We start from the raw sequence: 17,124 nt of genomic DNA on the forward strand, positions 1-17,124 counted from the left end.
GAAATGTAAAAAAGTAAGCAAAATAACTTGCTAAATTCTAAAAAATTCACATAAAAAGTAATAAAAAGAAAAAGGCAGCCAAAGAAGAAGAAAAAAGCGGAAAACTCCCTTAACACAACAAGTAAGTGTTTAGAGAATTTTATTTAATTTAGTAAATGGTGTTGATTTTTCATCATCAAGTCTTTAGAAATTTTTGGTGGAAGAAAAAACAAAATATATAATGATTAAATAGTAATAAAAAAGAAATTTTATTAAACCAAAAATTATGTTTATAAAACAAAAATTCATAATTTATTGAGAAGAAGAAAAAAACAAACGGGAGTTATCTGTTTAATTGCTAATAATAAAACAAATGTTGATATAAGATTCCAGCAATATTAAAAGCTTTTGAAAAATTTGCTGCTGATTTGATGGCTATGTTGTTGTTATTGCTGTTGTTGTTGTGATAATCAAAAGAGTGTGCAATTTTAATTGGTAACAATTTAATTACAAATGTAAGCAAAACTCAATAAAAATCCTACAACAACAAAAAAACTTACAACATGTAGCTGTATTATAGTCAGGAATAAAGCGAGAATTAGAGAGTTGAGGTTCTTTCTGCAATAGACAGCAAAAATTTTGAAACTGGCAAATAGATAGACAGACAAACCAAACCAGCAAGACAACTCTACATCTGTAACATCAGTTTGTTATGGAAAGCAAGCAGTTGTAGTTGTTCGTTTTAACAACATTATCCATGAAAAGTAAACACATAAGGATAACTAGACGTTTAGAGTTTATAACAAAATATGGCAGAGAATTGTTAAGGGTGTTTTGAATTTGAAATGGATTTTCTAAAAGTTGTTCATAATACCCTACATTCTAAAAATATAGCAATAAGTTTCAAATATTTCCAGACCCATCCTTGTACTTTCTTTAGTATGTACTCTTGTGTTTTACCAGTCCATTTATTTAACAAGCCTATTAAATGATCGATTCATATTCGACCAAGTCAATAGCTCCAATATAAGACGTACTTCAGTTTAATTAAATTAGTTTATATCTTCATAGCTCATCATCAAGTCGTCGTTAACCCATAATGCAAGAAATAAGGAAAAATCCATTTTATAATTAGTTAAATGCTTTAGGTTTATGAATGAATGTATGAGAAAATGTGAGTGCAAACATATGCAGAGAAGTTATTTGTTTTACAGTTTAACAACATTTTCACAGCAGCAACAGTCAGAAGTAGTTTAAATAGCATTTATTAACAATATTTTAGTTACAAATTGTAGAGTAGTTTTCCATATATTGTAGTAAATATAGAGTAAAAGGATAATCATATATTTGAGCTAACATGTGCAAATGGGAGAAGGGAAGGGAGAAAGGTTTTCAATATGTTAAGAGGTTATAGTTTCAATTATAAATTGTGGTAATTTTAATAATTGCTTATGTTATTGAGCGTAAGATAAACTAATGTTTTGAAAATAATAAAAATTAAAAGAAAATTATACAAAGTAAAATTTTAAAATAAATATGAAGAACAATTAGGTAAAGTAAATAAAGTGAGAGAAAAAGGATTTTCTTTTCGATTTATTTTTCTCCATAAAGTTGCTATCGCCATATTGAAATAGAGAGAGATCTAATATAGTCTAGTCTATAGTCTAGTCTATAGTCTAGTCTATAGTCTAGTCTATAGTCTAGTCTATAGTCTAGTCTATAGTCTAGTCTATAGTCTAGTCTATAGTCTAGTCTATAGTCTAGTCTATAGTCTAGTCTATAGTCTAGTCTATAGTCTAGTCTATAGTCTAGTCTATAGTCTAGTCTATAGTCTAGTCTATAGTCTAGTCTATAGTCTAGTCTATAGTCTAGTCTATAGTCTAGTCTATAGTCTAGTCTATAGTCTAGTCTAGTCTAGTCTATAGTCTATAGTCTAGTCTATAGTCTATAGTCTAGTCTAGTCTAGTCTAGTCTAGTCTAGTCTATAGTCTAGTCTAGTCTAGTCTAGTCTATAGTCTAGTCTAGTCTATAGTCTAGTCTAGTCTATAGTCTATAGTCTATAGTCTATAGTCTATAGTCTATAGTCTATAGTCTAGTCTAGTCTATAGTCTATAGTCTATAGTCTATAGTCTAGTCTAGTCTATAGTCTAGTCTATAGTCTAGTCTATAGTCTAGTCTAGTCTATAGTCTAGTCTATAGTCTAGTCTAGTCTATAGTCTAGTCTAGTCTATAGTCTAGTCTAGTCTATATTCTAGTCTATAGTCTAGTCTAGTCTATAGTCTAGTCTATAGTCTAGTCTATAGTCTAGTCTATAGTCTAGTCTATAGTCTAGTCTATAGTCTAGTCTATAGTCTAGTCTATAGTCTAGTCTATAGTCTAGTCTATAGTCTAGTCTATAGTCTAGTCTATAGTCTAGTCTATAGTCTAGTCTATAGTCTAGTCTATAGTCTAGTCTATAGTCTAGTCTATAGTCTAGTCTATAGTCTAGTCTATAGTCTAGTCTATAGTCTAGTCTATAGTCTAGTCTATAGTCTAGTCTATAGTCTAGTCTATAGTCTAGTCTATAGTCTAGTCTATAGTCTAGTCTATAGTCTAGTCTATAGTCTAGTCTATAGTCTAGTCTATAGTCTAGTCTATAGTCTAGTCTATAGTCTAGTCTATAGTCTAGTCTATAGTCTAGTCTATAGTCTAGTCTATAGTCTAGTCTATAGTCTAGTCTATAGTCTAGTCTATAGTCTAGTCTATAGTCTAGTCTAGTCTATAGTCTAGTCTATAGTCTAGTCTATAGTCTAGTCTATAGTCTAGTCTATAGTCTAGTCTATAGTCTAGTCTATAGTCTAGTCTATAGTCTAGTCTATAGTCTAGTCTATAGTCTAGTCTATAGTCTAGTCTATAGTCTAGTCTATAGTCTAGTCTATAGTCTAGTCTATAGTCTAGTCTATAGTCTAGTCTATAGTCTAGTCTATAGTCTAGTCTATAGTCTAGTCTATAGTCTAGTCTATAGTCTAGTCTATAGTCTAGTCTATAGTCTAGTCTATAGTCTAGTCTATAGTCTAGTCTATAGTCTAGTCTATAGTTAGTCTAGTCTATAGTCTAGTCTATAGTCTAGTCTATAGTCTATAGTCTAGTCTATAGTCTAGTCTATAGTCTTGTCTATAGTCTAGTCTATAGTCTAGTCTATAGTCTAGTCTATAGTCTTGTCTATAGTCTAGTCTATAGTCTAGTCTATAGTCTAGTCTATAGTCTAGTCTATAGTCTAGTCTATAGTCTAGTCTATAGTCTAGTCTATACTCTAGTCTATAGTCTAGTCTATGGTCTAGTCTATAGTCTAGTCTATAGTCTAGTCTATAGTCTAGTCTATAGTCTAGTCTATAGTCTAGTCTATAGTCTAGTATATAGTCTAGTATATAGTCTAGTCTATAGTCTAGTCTATAGTCTAGTCTATAGTCTAGTCTATAGTCTAGTCTATAGTCTAGTCTAAAGTCTAGTCTATATTATAGTCTATAGTCTAGTCAATAGTATAGTCTATAGTCTAGTCTATAGTCTATTCTATATTATAGTCTATAGTCTAGTCTATAGTATAGTCTATTCTATAGTCTAGTCTAGTCTATAGTCCAGTCAATAGTCTAGCCTATAGTGTAGTCTTTAGTCTAGTCTTTAGTCTATGCTATAGTCTAGTCTATAGTCTTGTCTGATTTAGAAAAAAAAAACGGAATTTTCCCAAAATTTAATTATAACAAAAAATTTAACAAATTAATTTAAAATTCCCAGCCCAACTCCCTTTTCTAATTATGTAAATGTTTTCAAACTAATAGATTTCTTTGTCTAGAACCGTTTAGGTGAAACAGAAATTTCCTTTGACTATAGCTTTTTGACATTTAACATTGTAAAAGATTTTCTATAAATAATTTCAATAAAAAATTCTTTATGCGGTTTATTTTGTCAATTATTTAGTTTAGTTGTATTTTTGGCAACCCCCTCCAAATACACCACTTTATACAATTTCTTGTCTGTCTGCTCTTTGAGTTTTATAGGAAAACACTTTTTTTATTTGTAATGATTTTTATCAGCTTGAGTTGATTTTAATTACTGGTCAAAAAGGAAAAAACATATTTTCGGTTACACATTTAAAATACAATCGTCGTTTGAGCATTTTTGATATGCATGTCATACAAATGTATATTGAATAAAAACCTCTTTGTGAAACTAAAAAAAAACATACATATAAAACAACATTTAATTTAAAAGATAATCGTATAATAACTAAATAATTAAGTTAAAAGATAGTGTGGTTATATTGGTTAAATAAATTATAGTAATTGAATAAAATGTTGCAAGGTAGTAGTAGTGTATTGGGAAAAATATTTAATTGAAAATTAAAATCAATAAAATAAATATGAAATAATTTTTATTGTCAAACAAAAATGCTGCCAATTTGTAGACTAACGACAACATTATTACGGTCATTTAAGGCGAGAGTATGTGGCATCTCTGTTTTATAAAAAAAGTAGTGCCAATTAAGCATTTTAATCTTAAGTAACAATATTTGTTAAATTTTTAAGTATATTAGCTGTAGCATTAATAAAATTTAAAAAAATTTAGAATATTTCTTCCCTTATTATATTACTCTCCCTTCTAAATACATTTTACCCCTTTCAATTCAATTTATACATTTATAAAATTCATTTAAATTAGATTTTATACAATATGTTTCTGCTAATAACACAGTACAATTCCCTGGAGGAGAAAATTAAATAAAAAAGCATTTTTATTTTGAATGTCTGTCCAAAATAACATAATGCCACTTATGAGGTTTTTTTTTTGTTTCCCAAACAATATAAATGTACAAAATGTTCATGCATTCGCCAACTCCTTATTTCACAAAAAAAAATCTATCTGCTGTTTGCTCTGCATCCATTATAAAAGGATTCATATTCATGGTAATTGTTTCATTTCATTTGACCAATGATGTGATGCTACTGCTGCACACACATGAAATTAATATTGCAAGGATTTGGGAAGGAGGATGAGATGAGAAGGTGTGGGGAGAGGAGGAATGTATAACTGAGTTGGTGGCAACAATTAGCGTAATTTGAATTTTGTTAAAAATTTTATGAAATTACAAACATGACCAAAAAAAAAACTACAACAGTTTTAATGATAATGGTGTTTTGGGGTAAGAGGACTGGCCGAATAGTTCAGGAGTTGGGACAAAATATTCGACTTAACTTTTGAAATCGATGAAATCTATAAGATATAATTGATATGTAAATGATTAAACTAAACTAATTCTAAAACTGAGATAGGCATAGAGCTCTCTTAAGGGCGCTTCTGCTTAAAAACATATATCGGTAGAGTAACGAATAAGCTCTTCGACTGATTTTGTTTTTTTTTAACATGTATAATTTTACGTACGTGTTAAATCAAGAAAGATTTTAAGGGAGCCCTATGCCTACCTCTATTTTAAAAACTTTTTTCCTAAACCGAATTATTCGGTTGGTCTCTTTACTTAATAACAAGGACACTATATGCAATTACCTATAATTACGTTCAAAAACCAAAGCTAATTTTCACTTTATAAACTTTGAGCATAAAAAATACACCGTTATAACAAGAAAGAAAGCCAAATCGGTCAGCATCGACTATATAATAACCTATAGATTTCTATGGCAGAAAATATGAATAGATCGTGAAATTCGTAACTAAAAAATCATGAGGAAGATGGGAAGCCAAATCTTTCCAAATCGACAGTGGGGGAAAAGCGAACTAGATCTAAAGGGGACAAAAGTGTGAGAACTGTCACAATAAAGTGACACACTCAACCCGACCACAAGAATGTTGCGAAATTTATTCGACTTCGACTCTTTCTGCTTAAATTTCCAGCGAAAATGAGATCGGACGAGAAGCGGAATTTGATTCAAAGACAGTCATCGATAAAACTCATATTTCTATGCATTACAAACTCTACTCTCTTCAAACTTTATAGGTATAAGGTGTAAACAAAGTTCTTATTGTTTGGTTTTTTCATTACCACCATGAACTAGAATGGGGGAAGGGAGTGCATACATATGTTCATTATAATTTGCTAGATGTGTGTGCAAATGCAATTTTTGTTTATTATAACGTTAAAAGTTCCTTTTAACAAAGATGCCAACTACGTCAAAACAAATTGTAAAGAGCTAATATAATGTAAAAGTGTATAATTGTAAGCTAGAAAAAAGCCTGTTTGTCAACACTGATTATTTCGCAATATTGTTATTGTTTTGTACATCACAATACTCTGGCCCGCCATTATTGTGGTATTATTTTCGCGTATTGTGTAAAGTAACCATCACTCCTCATTCCCTACACCCTTATTTGCCCAGACCATTTTTGCAAAAACAATAAGGTTTTTACCGTTACTTCGCTTTACAAAAGCTGCAGTTGGAGAGCCAATGATGGCGTGTGTGTGTGTGGGAGTCTATGAATTTGTTTGGTGTTGTTACTAATACCATTGATATTTCAATCACTTAACAAGTTAGAGCTATATTACAATAGCAACAACAACCAAATATAAGCTATTTTTGTTGGTGTCAGCAGCAGCATCATAGTATGTAGTGTAGTTCATAAAAGAAGTCCTTTTTTGCATTTAAGCAAAAAAGCCACGCTTTTATCATATTTACCCACGATTTTTTTCGAGTTTTTTTTTTGTTATTGTTTGTCGTATTAAACGTTTTACTGTTTCGCGTTGATTGTTTGTAATTTTGTCTAATTGCTTCGGGAAGAATTTGCAAAATTCAAAAGTTAATACATAAAGAGTATGACAACTACTACAACAGCAGCTACAGGAGGAGCAATGTAAAAGTTATGGTTTGAGTTGAGCACGAGTTTGTGTTTGTTGCCAGCATCAAAAAGAATAACTAAATATGAAAATAACAATTTATTTTAATTGATATTTTGTTTGTTAGCCACGAAAAGGAATGAAAGAAAAAAAGTAATACCAAGTCAAATAAAACAAAATTTTTTTCACCCATGGTTGGTGGTAATAAAATAATTCATAATTATTGTTTGTATAAAATTTTTAATTTATTTAATCAATTAATTAAATTAATTGTAAAGAAAAAATTCTAAAGAAATTTGTAAAAAAAAAATAAACAAAATTCTGTAGAAAATTGTTTTCAAAATTTCCAAGGATATTAAAAAAAAAAATAAAAAATAATCTAATTTTTATAAAATTTCTCAAAGAGAAAAGGTATTGCCGAGTATAGGTAAGGATCTGGCGCTTATGATATTCACTGGTGGTAGGTTCAAAAAGTCCCAAATAAGTTGCCAGTATTAGTTCAAACATTTAAATCTATTCAGTCTACTTGGTAACCCAGTTTATAACCCATTTTTTACTAGTTTTCACTTTGAAATATTTAGCTAAAATTCTATATTTTTGGTTTTACAGCCTCCTTTCCTTTTCCCCTTTAAAAGTGTAAATAGTTTAACTGTATTTTTCCAACTAATTTAATTGCTTCTCCTAAGCCTACCGAATATTATTTAACACAGTTTACTATCATATTTATTTTTAGCAGATTTGTTTTTCTCTCTTTCTCTTTTTTATTATGTTTAACATGCATAACAATTTTCCTGTCATCTTTACTGGGGGATTTATTATGGTTTTTTTAACATCAACGGGACCTTTGCTGTTGTATCCCTGCAAACATTTTCTATCGTGAAAGTAATCTGATCTTCTTTTTGTCTGTTGCCCGTAAAAACTGACTCTATAAAACACGATAAAGTGATTTCCTAAACTTTTTAAGTGTTTACAATCTTTTAATTGTCTCGGAAGTCTGTTAAAAGAATCTTCAACTGATCTAAATGTTCTGGTCTTCTTTTCCTCACGGAAACATCCTCCATAAGACACGAGAAAATTATTTCTAAAAGTTTATTAAATGTTTATTAGAATCTTCAAATTTTAATCCAGAAGTGACAAAATGGTTGTGGATGTTTGCCTACAAATATTATATATCGCAAAGTCACTTAAAAGTATCATAATCAGGCGATCAAATTACTCGCGCATTTAATCGCTAAATGATCATTATTCTGTCTTTTATTTCCTCATTCAAGCGTTGTCTATTAGATACGAGGAATGTAACTTCTAATAGGAACTCAAAAGCTTTTTTATGTTTACAATCTTCTAACCTGTCATCCAGAAACTTTGATAATGAAACAAAATATTTTGTTTTTTTAATGTATACTATCTTCCAACTGTCATCCAGAAGTGATATAAATTAACGCATCAAGAAGATCAATGTATTTTGTTTTTCTCTTCCAACTATCATCCTAAAGAATTTTAAACAAATACTTTCAGTTGTTGAAGATCTTAGGCAATTTGGTATAATCTTTAAACTATCGTCCAGAAGATTAAAATGCTTTAGTATTAAGTTATTGTAAAATGTAAAATCTATAGTCTCTTCCAATTATTACCATACAATCTTCCAACTATCGCCCAAAAGTGACTTATACTTAAACATCCAGAAGATTACAATTATTTTGCAAATTAATTTGTTTTTGTGTAACTACTCTCATTTAACTATCATCTGGAAGTGTTTTTAACGCAAATTCTTCAAAAATTCCAAAAATTTTTATTTTCCAAATGTTTGTAGGGTTTAAGGTGAGTGGGTTGTATAGTTTATTTACACTTGTTTGTCTTGTGTCATAAATTTTTTGCTTCTTCTTCTTGCTGTATTTTTTTTATTCTTATTTGTCAATTATATTTCAATTGTGTTAAAAGCTGTAATTTACTTTATCCCAATGTTGTAGTTTTTCTCCTCTTTTAACCACACACACACACACGCACATACTCACATGCATACAAATGTTTACATATGAAATCCAATTGTATTGTGTTGTTGTTAAATCTTGTTTTTACTGTTATAATAGTTCGTGTATAAAAGAGCTTTGGTCTGGTAGCCTTAATACAGAGTGTAAAGAAATTAAGTGGCATTACTATTATTACTAGAGATGGTAGTAAGAAAATGTAAACAAGGTAAAGACAAGAGCTGTCATAGGACATTTTGAAATAAAATATGGGGAAAATTATAACAAAAAACTTAGAAAACCAAAAAAAAAATTTATATTTATTTTAAATTATAAATTTTTTAAATAAAATTCTTAAATTTTTATAAAATTTCTTGTTGAATACTTTTAAATTTCATTGATGTTGTTTACAACATATTTCAGCACCCTGTTGTTGGTGTGTCTGTATAGTAATGAAAGGATAACATACAATTAAAAACACTTTACACCAACGCAAACATAATCCTTTTGCAGAGAAGGGTTTTTTCCTTTTTTTTTTTTTGCAGTATGTCCTTTTTTTAAATACAAAATTGTGCATTTTATTTGCCTGTAGTAAAAAAAGGATCTACAATTTGGATTAACTTAACAATTTTTTAAAGGATTTTTTTTTGTATTTTAATGATAATGGATTTTGTGGCAATGTGGAGTTAAAATGTTGGAAAAAAAAACATGAACAACACACAACTAAACCTCAAAGCCAAAGGTCATCAATTTAAATGCAACAATAAAAATTAAAAGCAGCAGCAGTATAAAGCTAAAATAGACAAATTAAGCTAGTAATAGAAAGGGTAAATAGCCAGCTAAATCCTAGGTCGTATGAAAGATGTTTTAGAATAAACATGAAAAATATTAATCATACGACACGATGTCCCTTTTCAAATAATGCTCAGACATCTATAATGCAAGGATTTTAGAAGAAATTGGACTCTTAATCTAAAGGACAGGAATGGTTTCCATAGTTCTTCTTAAATCTAAAATATTTAAATACATGAAAGGTTTGTCCAAATACTAAACAATCCTCTCTCTAAATATCCCTTTGAATTCTAAAATCGATCCTCTTTTCCCTTTATTAGAGTTAAAATATTAAAATTCCTTTTAAAACTATTAAATTTTCATAATTTTTCTGTAAATTAAACCCTTCTTTTAACCTTAAATTCCATAAAAATATTATATTTTTAAAATTCTGCCACAAATACCCATAATTTTCTTTAGCTAATTAAAATTTATATCGAAATAAAATGTTCCCTTAACCCCGCCGCAACAAAAACAAGTTACACAATATAATCCGACAACAATTATTGTGTCAAAATAACAATCAACAAATCAAAGGCACAATAAATTGACTCTAGAGAGGTTGGTTGATTTTCTTCTTTTGTCAGAAATGACAACAAACATAAAAAACAACAACAACAAACAAAACAATTTGAAATCAAAAGGATAAAAATAACAGGAATAACAAGAGGAAAAAAACGCTAATAATAAAAAAATAACTGTAGGTGGTTAAATGTGTGTGCAACCACAACAAATAAACTCAAATGTAAACAAAACAGAGAGCAAGTACAAAAAATATAAAAAAAGAGAGTTAATTTACTGTTATGTTTGTGGAATTACGAAAACCTGGTGTAGCGGGTGGTATGAGTGATGTTAAAAACAAAAAGCACGTGCTTGTTGGCAAAAAGAGAGCCATGAACACTTAAAATTTAAGAGAATTTGTTTCAGCAATACAAGGGGAATTTAATGGAAATGAAACATTATAATAAAAAAGTATGAGGTTTGCTAATTAAACTCTTTAAATTAAAAGAAATTTTAATATAATTGAACAATTTAGGGAAAAATTTCTTAAAACCATTTGCTACTTTGTTATTCCTCTAAGGACTTATAAAGTTTATTTAAGAGAGAGATAGCTTAATATTGCAAATGTTCTTCAAAAAAAAGAGTAAAATTGTTCTAAAGAGAAACCAAATATATATGGGAGTAATTGTTATTGCTGTACAATTAGTTATGCACATTTACAACCGCCAAAAAACGACGACAGGCAATGGGTTTTTTTTTTCAACAAAAACAGAATCGTAAAGTACAACTAAAGTGCTGTGAACAGGATATAAAGTCCTGTGTAACAAGAGGGGGACGGTAAACATAAAAATGTATAAATAGACAACAGATATGATGGACTGCCAACAGTTTTAAACGAATTATCAAGGCGTAAGCACAAAACTAACGAGATAAATTATAACAATTTATAAAAATTATAACGAAAATATATTTTACTTCAAAAAAATAAAGTGTTAAAAAAAATAAATAATAAAATTAATAACTAAAAAAAAAATTAACAAAAATGTTTACCAACTGGTTAACGGGTACTACGGGTTTGACAAATTCGTCCTCCTCCTCTAACACAAACTCAAATTTAACCTCAAATCGTCTTACGGAAACTAATAATCATCTTGCCAACTCCTCTAGCAGTAGTACTAGTGCTACTGTTCCTACTGCCTCTTTAAATCTATTAAATAGTCATAATTTATCTAGTTTAAATGCAAATATAATGTCTACTCCTCCTGATATTATCTTGGAAGTGGGTCCTGCTCCTTCTACTGTACGTTTTATGGCCCACGGTTTAGTTTTGGGCATGCATAGCGGTTATTTACGTTCAGCCATACGTTTAGATGAACGTGGAGCAGGACCCTCATCTGCTGGTGCTGGTGGTGGCTCTAATGTTTCGGATATTATAGTTTATTTAACTAATGTTACTCCTGAACAATTTGCTCCTTTATTGACTTATATGTATACCGGATATTTGGATTTAAATGTGGAGAATATTTTTGGTGTTTTATTGGCCACGCATGTTTTACATATGCCGCGGGCTTTGGAAATTTGTAGGTGGGTGTTGTTTTGGAAAAAAAAAAACTTTTTGATTCATTTTTAAATTAATGGATTTATTGCAAAATTTTTGGTTTATTCTTCGGCTATAGTTAGTAAAAATCAGATTTTTTTCAATAGACTAGACTTGTTGAAAGAATCTGGTATAGCAATAGAATGGAAAAAGGCGTTTTTTCTCATTCTCGAATTAATATAAAATATTTACAATGAAGAAAGTTAATTTTAGTTTAAAAATACTTTCGAATTCCTGATTTCGTGGAATACTACCAAAAAACTAAATTGAAATATTTTAAGAGAACACCAAATGGTATATTTTGGAATCTAAACAATGGCAAATTATTCGAATACAACTTCAAGGACTACTGCAAAAGAATACTAAAACAAATTTAACTTTTGTACAAAATTTAAGAAACAAAAAGTTTCCGCTTTTGAAAAATTAAACCAAAAGTCTATATAATTGCGTTAAATTTAAAGAAAATTTAACATAACTATTTTAAATTAACAAATATGTAATAATATTTTAGTTAATTTTAATTAAATATTTTTGAAATTTTTTATAATTTTTCAAAGAAAATTTAAATATTTTCTAATTTGATATCTGATAAAAGAACATAACCTCAAAATCAGTAGTTAACACCTTAAATGAAACAAACTCTACCCATAACTACTTCAAATCAAAAAATAATGTTGTTTAAGTCAATTTCAATTTAAAAAAATATAATTTTGCATAATTTTTTCTTTAAAAATGCAATCTTAATGCAAATGAAAATAATAACCTCAAAAACTTTAGTTTAAATACGAAAATACCTTTATTCAACAACAAAATATAACAATTTAAATTTATTCCTTTAAAATAAATAATATTTTCAAGAAATTTTCTTCAAAAACTTAAAAATTATTGCAATTTAAATGAAAATATAAATCAAAACCTTAAAAAAGTATATTTTAATATTAAGTCGTTAACTTTGTTTACTTTTGATATTGAGTTGCCACCACAGTTTATTTCGCTTTACGATATTGCCACAGTACAAGTATAAAGCAATGATGCCAGATGATTGTTATAAAAAATTGTGCAATTCTGATTACAAATTTCTTTAGAATGAAGATAAGTGTGTTAATCATTTAAACAATCCGAAAAACTATTTCAATTTACATTGTTTTTGTTAATACCAATTAAAATTTCAATATTTTAACCAAATTCTATTAAAAAGTTTAAAAAATATCCAATCACGAAACAAAATATGATTTTAAACTCAAAAATTTTAGTTTATCCTAGAAATTAAGTTGCAAGATGTGTTTTTCATAAGTTAAAGAAACAAATACAATAACAGCTCAAAGACCCCGATAATTTTGAACTGAAATATCAAATTTCTTTAAAAACAATTTTGTTCTGCAGCTATTAATTCCTTATAAATTTACATTACAGATCCTATTTAGCTCGTGCCCAAACCGAAGGATACTTTGGAACCAATAACCCTTCGCTAAACACCACAAACACACATCCCTCTCTAACTTCAACAGCCGCAGCCACAACCAGTGGTAAAATAATACGCCCCATTCCCAGTAAACCAACATTAACAAATTTTGGATTTTTACCCATAAGTCATCAGACGTTAAATCTAAATCCTTTAGCACACACAACATCAAACATAACATCAAATCCTGCAGAACAAGAACTTAAAACTACAACCCCCGAAGCTGTACAACAAAAAGATGAGGAAGATGATATCGAAGTAGATGAAATAGATAAACAATCGTTAAATAATGAAAATCAAATACCCACAACAATAGAGGATGAAGACGAGGATGTAGAGGTGTTTATAGATTCCAATTCAGAGGCCGAGGTAGTGGTGGAAACACAAATACACAAATTATCCTTTAAAAAATTAATGGAAAATAAGAAATCTTCACAAGAAAAGGAAACAAAAGTGAGACATCATGAAAGAACCACGCATCATAGAAAATCCTCGCATCATAGTAAATCGGAAAGACGTAGAAAGGGTTCTTCGGGTTTACAGGTGGCTAAAGCACCCATACCCGCCTCTCAACTAGACACATCAGAGGCTAATAAGGTTATAATAGATGTGGCCAGTTGTGATGGTCCGGTACGTTTTAAACGCATTCTAAATACTGCCTATGGTCATAAACCAGATGCTTGCAATACTAGCAATCACCATTCAGGCGCTGGCCTTACAGCACCCTCAATACCCGAACGTTCTTTACAAAGTGTTTCTCTATCATTTCATCAACAAATGGCTAAAACCATTAGTCAGCAGCAGCAATTGCAACAGGCTGAGGAATCGGAAAATAGTGAAACTTCCAATGGTAGTTTAGGAGCTACTGTAAGAAATTCCGATAAGGCTAGTGGTAGTCGTAAGATACAAAGTGAAGTATTTGTTTGTGTTTACTGTAAACATACATTTAAATCACAATATTGTTATCAAAAACATGCTAAACGTCATTTAAATCCCTTAACCCTACAAGCCACTTGTGTGCCCGAGGGCAAAATGACGGCAAAAGAAGAATCTTCTGTAAATGGTGAATTACAAATAACTAAACATCAGAATATAACAGCAACGAGACCGTTTTATGTACGCAACTCTATGCAATATTCCTCAAATGCATCAACTTCTTTATCTAATGGTAATTCAACACTTCAGACATCCTCCTCCGCCTCAGCGGCTACTACCTCGGATTACTTGAGACGCGAAGTTAGACCCTTAGATATGAATGTTCAATATTATCCTTGTAAAACATGTGGCTGTAAGTTTCCTAGTTATTATTTTGTTCATAAACATCGTAAAATGTGTCATGCTGAGGAAGAGGCGGCAGCAGCATCGGCCGCTCAACAGCAGGGTGATAATGAGGCAAATGCTTCTAACAATAGTGTTGGATTGGTGGGGTCGGCGGATAAGTTAAGTACTCAAACTAGTGATTAAATTATTTATAAATTTTAAGAAAATTTTTAAAAATTTTAAAGAAAAACATATCGAGCTTTAGCATTTAATGTTAAAACATTTTAAAATCAAATTTAAATATTATTATAAGAAATGCACGAATTTATGGAAATTATGATCAAAAAATTAAAAAAAATAATAAATTAAACTTTCTTTTAAAAAAAAGTGATAAATTTCTGTTTAAAAGTGGGGTAGAAAGACTTCTGGTAACATGGTTCCATCAAATCAGAACAATAAAACAAAACTACAAACGCGGAAGCTGCTCGACAAAAAGATAAGGAAGATGACATCGAATGGAAGTTTCGTAAATAAACGAACAAAACTTTACTACTCAGTTAAACTAGGCTTAACTTGCTGTTAGATTAAACTCGAAACAAATATAGGCGGACTTTAACCGATGATTGTGTTTTTCAGTTATGGATATAAGTTCAGTTAACTGTGTTAGTATTGCCAACTTTTCACTCAAAAACATAAACAATGAACAGCTGTTTTTTGCAAATAATACTTTTGTAAAATGAAAAATTATGGAAAAATGTTAAATAAACATTTAAAACAATAATAAATAAAACAAAACAAATCAGAAAATTGCAATTTACTTAAAACCTTTCGACGTTTAAAGTTTCTTTTAAGAAATCTTTTGATGTTTAAAGTTTTGTATAGAAAATCATTGACGTTTATAGTCTCGTAGGGAACATCTTCAGTCCTTGAAAGTTTCATATAGAAAATCCTCAGACGTTTAAAATTTTGTATAGAAAACCTTTCAGAAAATTGCAATTTACTTAAAACCTTTCGACATTTAAAGTTTCTTTTAAGAAATCTTTTTATGTTTAAAGTTTTGTATAGAAAATCATTGACGTTTATAGACTCGTAGGGAACATCTTCAGTCCTTGAAAGTTTCATATAGAAAATCCTCAGACGTTTAAAATTTTGTATAGAAAACCTTTCGACGTTAAAAGATTCGTAAGGAAAATCTTTGGACGTTTACAGTTTTTCATAGAAAATCTTTGGACGTTTAAAGTTTTTCATAGAAAATCTTTGGATTAAAGTTTCGATGTTTTAGTCTCGATGTTTTAGTCTCGCAGTGAAAATCCTTTAAAGTTTCTTATAGGAAATCATTGGAAGTTTTAAGTTTTGTTTAGAAAATTTTCTTTAACAAAAGTCTTTGAACGTTATGAGTTTGTTTGGGAAAATCTTGAGATGTTTAAAGTTGCAGAAAGAAAATCTTTGAGCGTTTAGGAAATCTTTGGACGTTTAAAGTTTTGGACCTTTAAAGTCTCGCATATCAAAAATTTCTGGACGTTTACAGTTTCATATAGCACATGTGTAGCCTTTTAAAGCTTCGTATACACAAACTTTAGACGTTTTAAAGTTTTGTCTAGGACATCACTGGACGTTTAAAGTTTTGCATAGAAAAAAGTTGAATGTTTAAAGTATCGCATAAAAAGTCTCTGGATGTTTAGCGTTCCATGCAGAAAATCTTTAGAAGCTTAAGATTTTATTCCGAAAAATTTTATTCTTAAATATTTTAATAAACTGATCATTTATTGTCAATTTTAAAAATCCCTTGGTTTTTGCCACAAAAAAACCAAAAATAAATTGCCTTTATCTTTAAATATCTTCAGTTGTTATAAACTTCTCTACAAAGCAAAAAAAAAGCAAAGAATACTTTTTAAAAATCCTACCATGTGGAAACACTTAAACCAAATATTTGCAGCTATTTTCAAAGTAGAATTACAAAAACAAAGTACGTTAGCAATTATCTTAATATAAATGAAAATTTCATTTAAATAACGAAAAATAAAATAAGAAAGAATGAACGAAACAAGCGGTAAATAGCAGCAGCTATAGCCACAGGGGCAGTATGAGAATATACACAATGTGATAAAATAAAAATTACGTTAAAAATGCCTTAAATTATGCAACAGATTTTTTTTTTTTTTTTTTTTTTTGAGACAGCAAAAGAAATATGTAATGGGTTATTGATAGCCCCGGCCAGTAAACAACAGTCAGGTATAAATATATAAATAAGGGGACGAACACACACAAGTTAAAAAATTAAATAGCATTGCACTTTTTTTTTGGAGAAACATTGGCGGAAACGGTTATAATATGTATGTTTATACATATATGCAAGCTTTTATTATTTAATGTCATTTTTTGGTTGATATTTAATAATAAAAAAAAACAACGTAACAACTCATCTTTTTCCCCCTTTAATTTTAACGGTTGAACGATTGGTTGCTTCGTGGGACTGACCCGGAACATGATGGTACTGTCATCTTTTGAATGTCTCAATGAATAATTAATGCTTGACAAAAAAAAAAAAAGTAAAATAAAAGAAGAAAACTACAACGCCAACAAGTATGCTTTATGTATAACAGAGAATTGAACCCCTTTAAGCTATGCTATACTTTTTTACTTGTTTTTTTTTTTGCATCCTTCGCATGCATGCGTTTTTTATGGTTTAACTCTTTTTTTGGTTAAATTG

At 29.4% G+C, this 17,124-nt stretch overlaps 2 protein-coding genes across 5 annotated transcripts in view; one reads left to right on the forward strand and one right to left on the reverse strand.

Moving 5' to 3' along the window:
• LOC119609032 overlaps positions 1 to 17,124 on the reverse strand; it is a 98,691-nt gene that overhangs the window by 17,720 nt on the left and 63,847 nt on the right. The window lies entirely within an intron of this gene.
• On the forward strand, positions 10,874 to 14,728 carry LOC119609034. The gene is made up of 2 exons (XM_037963709.1): positions 10,874 to 11,679; positions 13,106 to 14,728. Exons 1-2 carry the CDS (start codon positions 11,138 to 11,140, stop codon positions 14,616 to 14,618), a joined length of 2,055 nt encoding a protein of 684 aa, XP_037819637.1. The 5' UTR covers positions 10,874 to 11,137; the 3' UTR covers positions 14,619 to 14,728.

Source organism: Lucilia sericata, unplaced genomic scaffold (genome assembly GCF_015586225.1).
Source record: "Lucilia sericata isolate MDLA Ls3-8-SP2 unplaced genomic scaffold, ASM1558622v1 Contig000916F_arrow, whole genome shotgun sequence".
NCBI lineage: Eukaryota > Metazoa > Arthropoda > Insecta > Diptera > Calliphoridae > Lucilia > Lucilia sericata.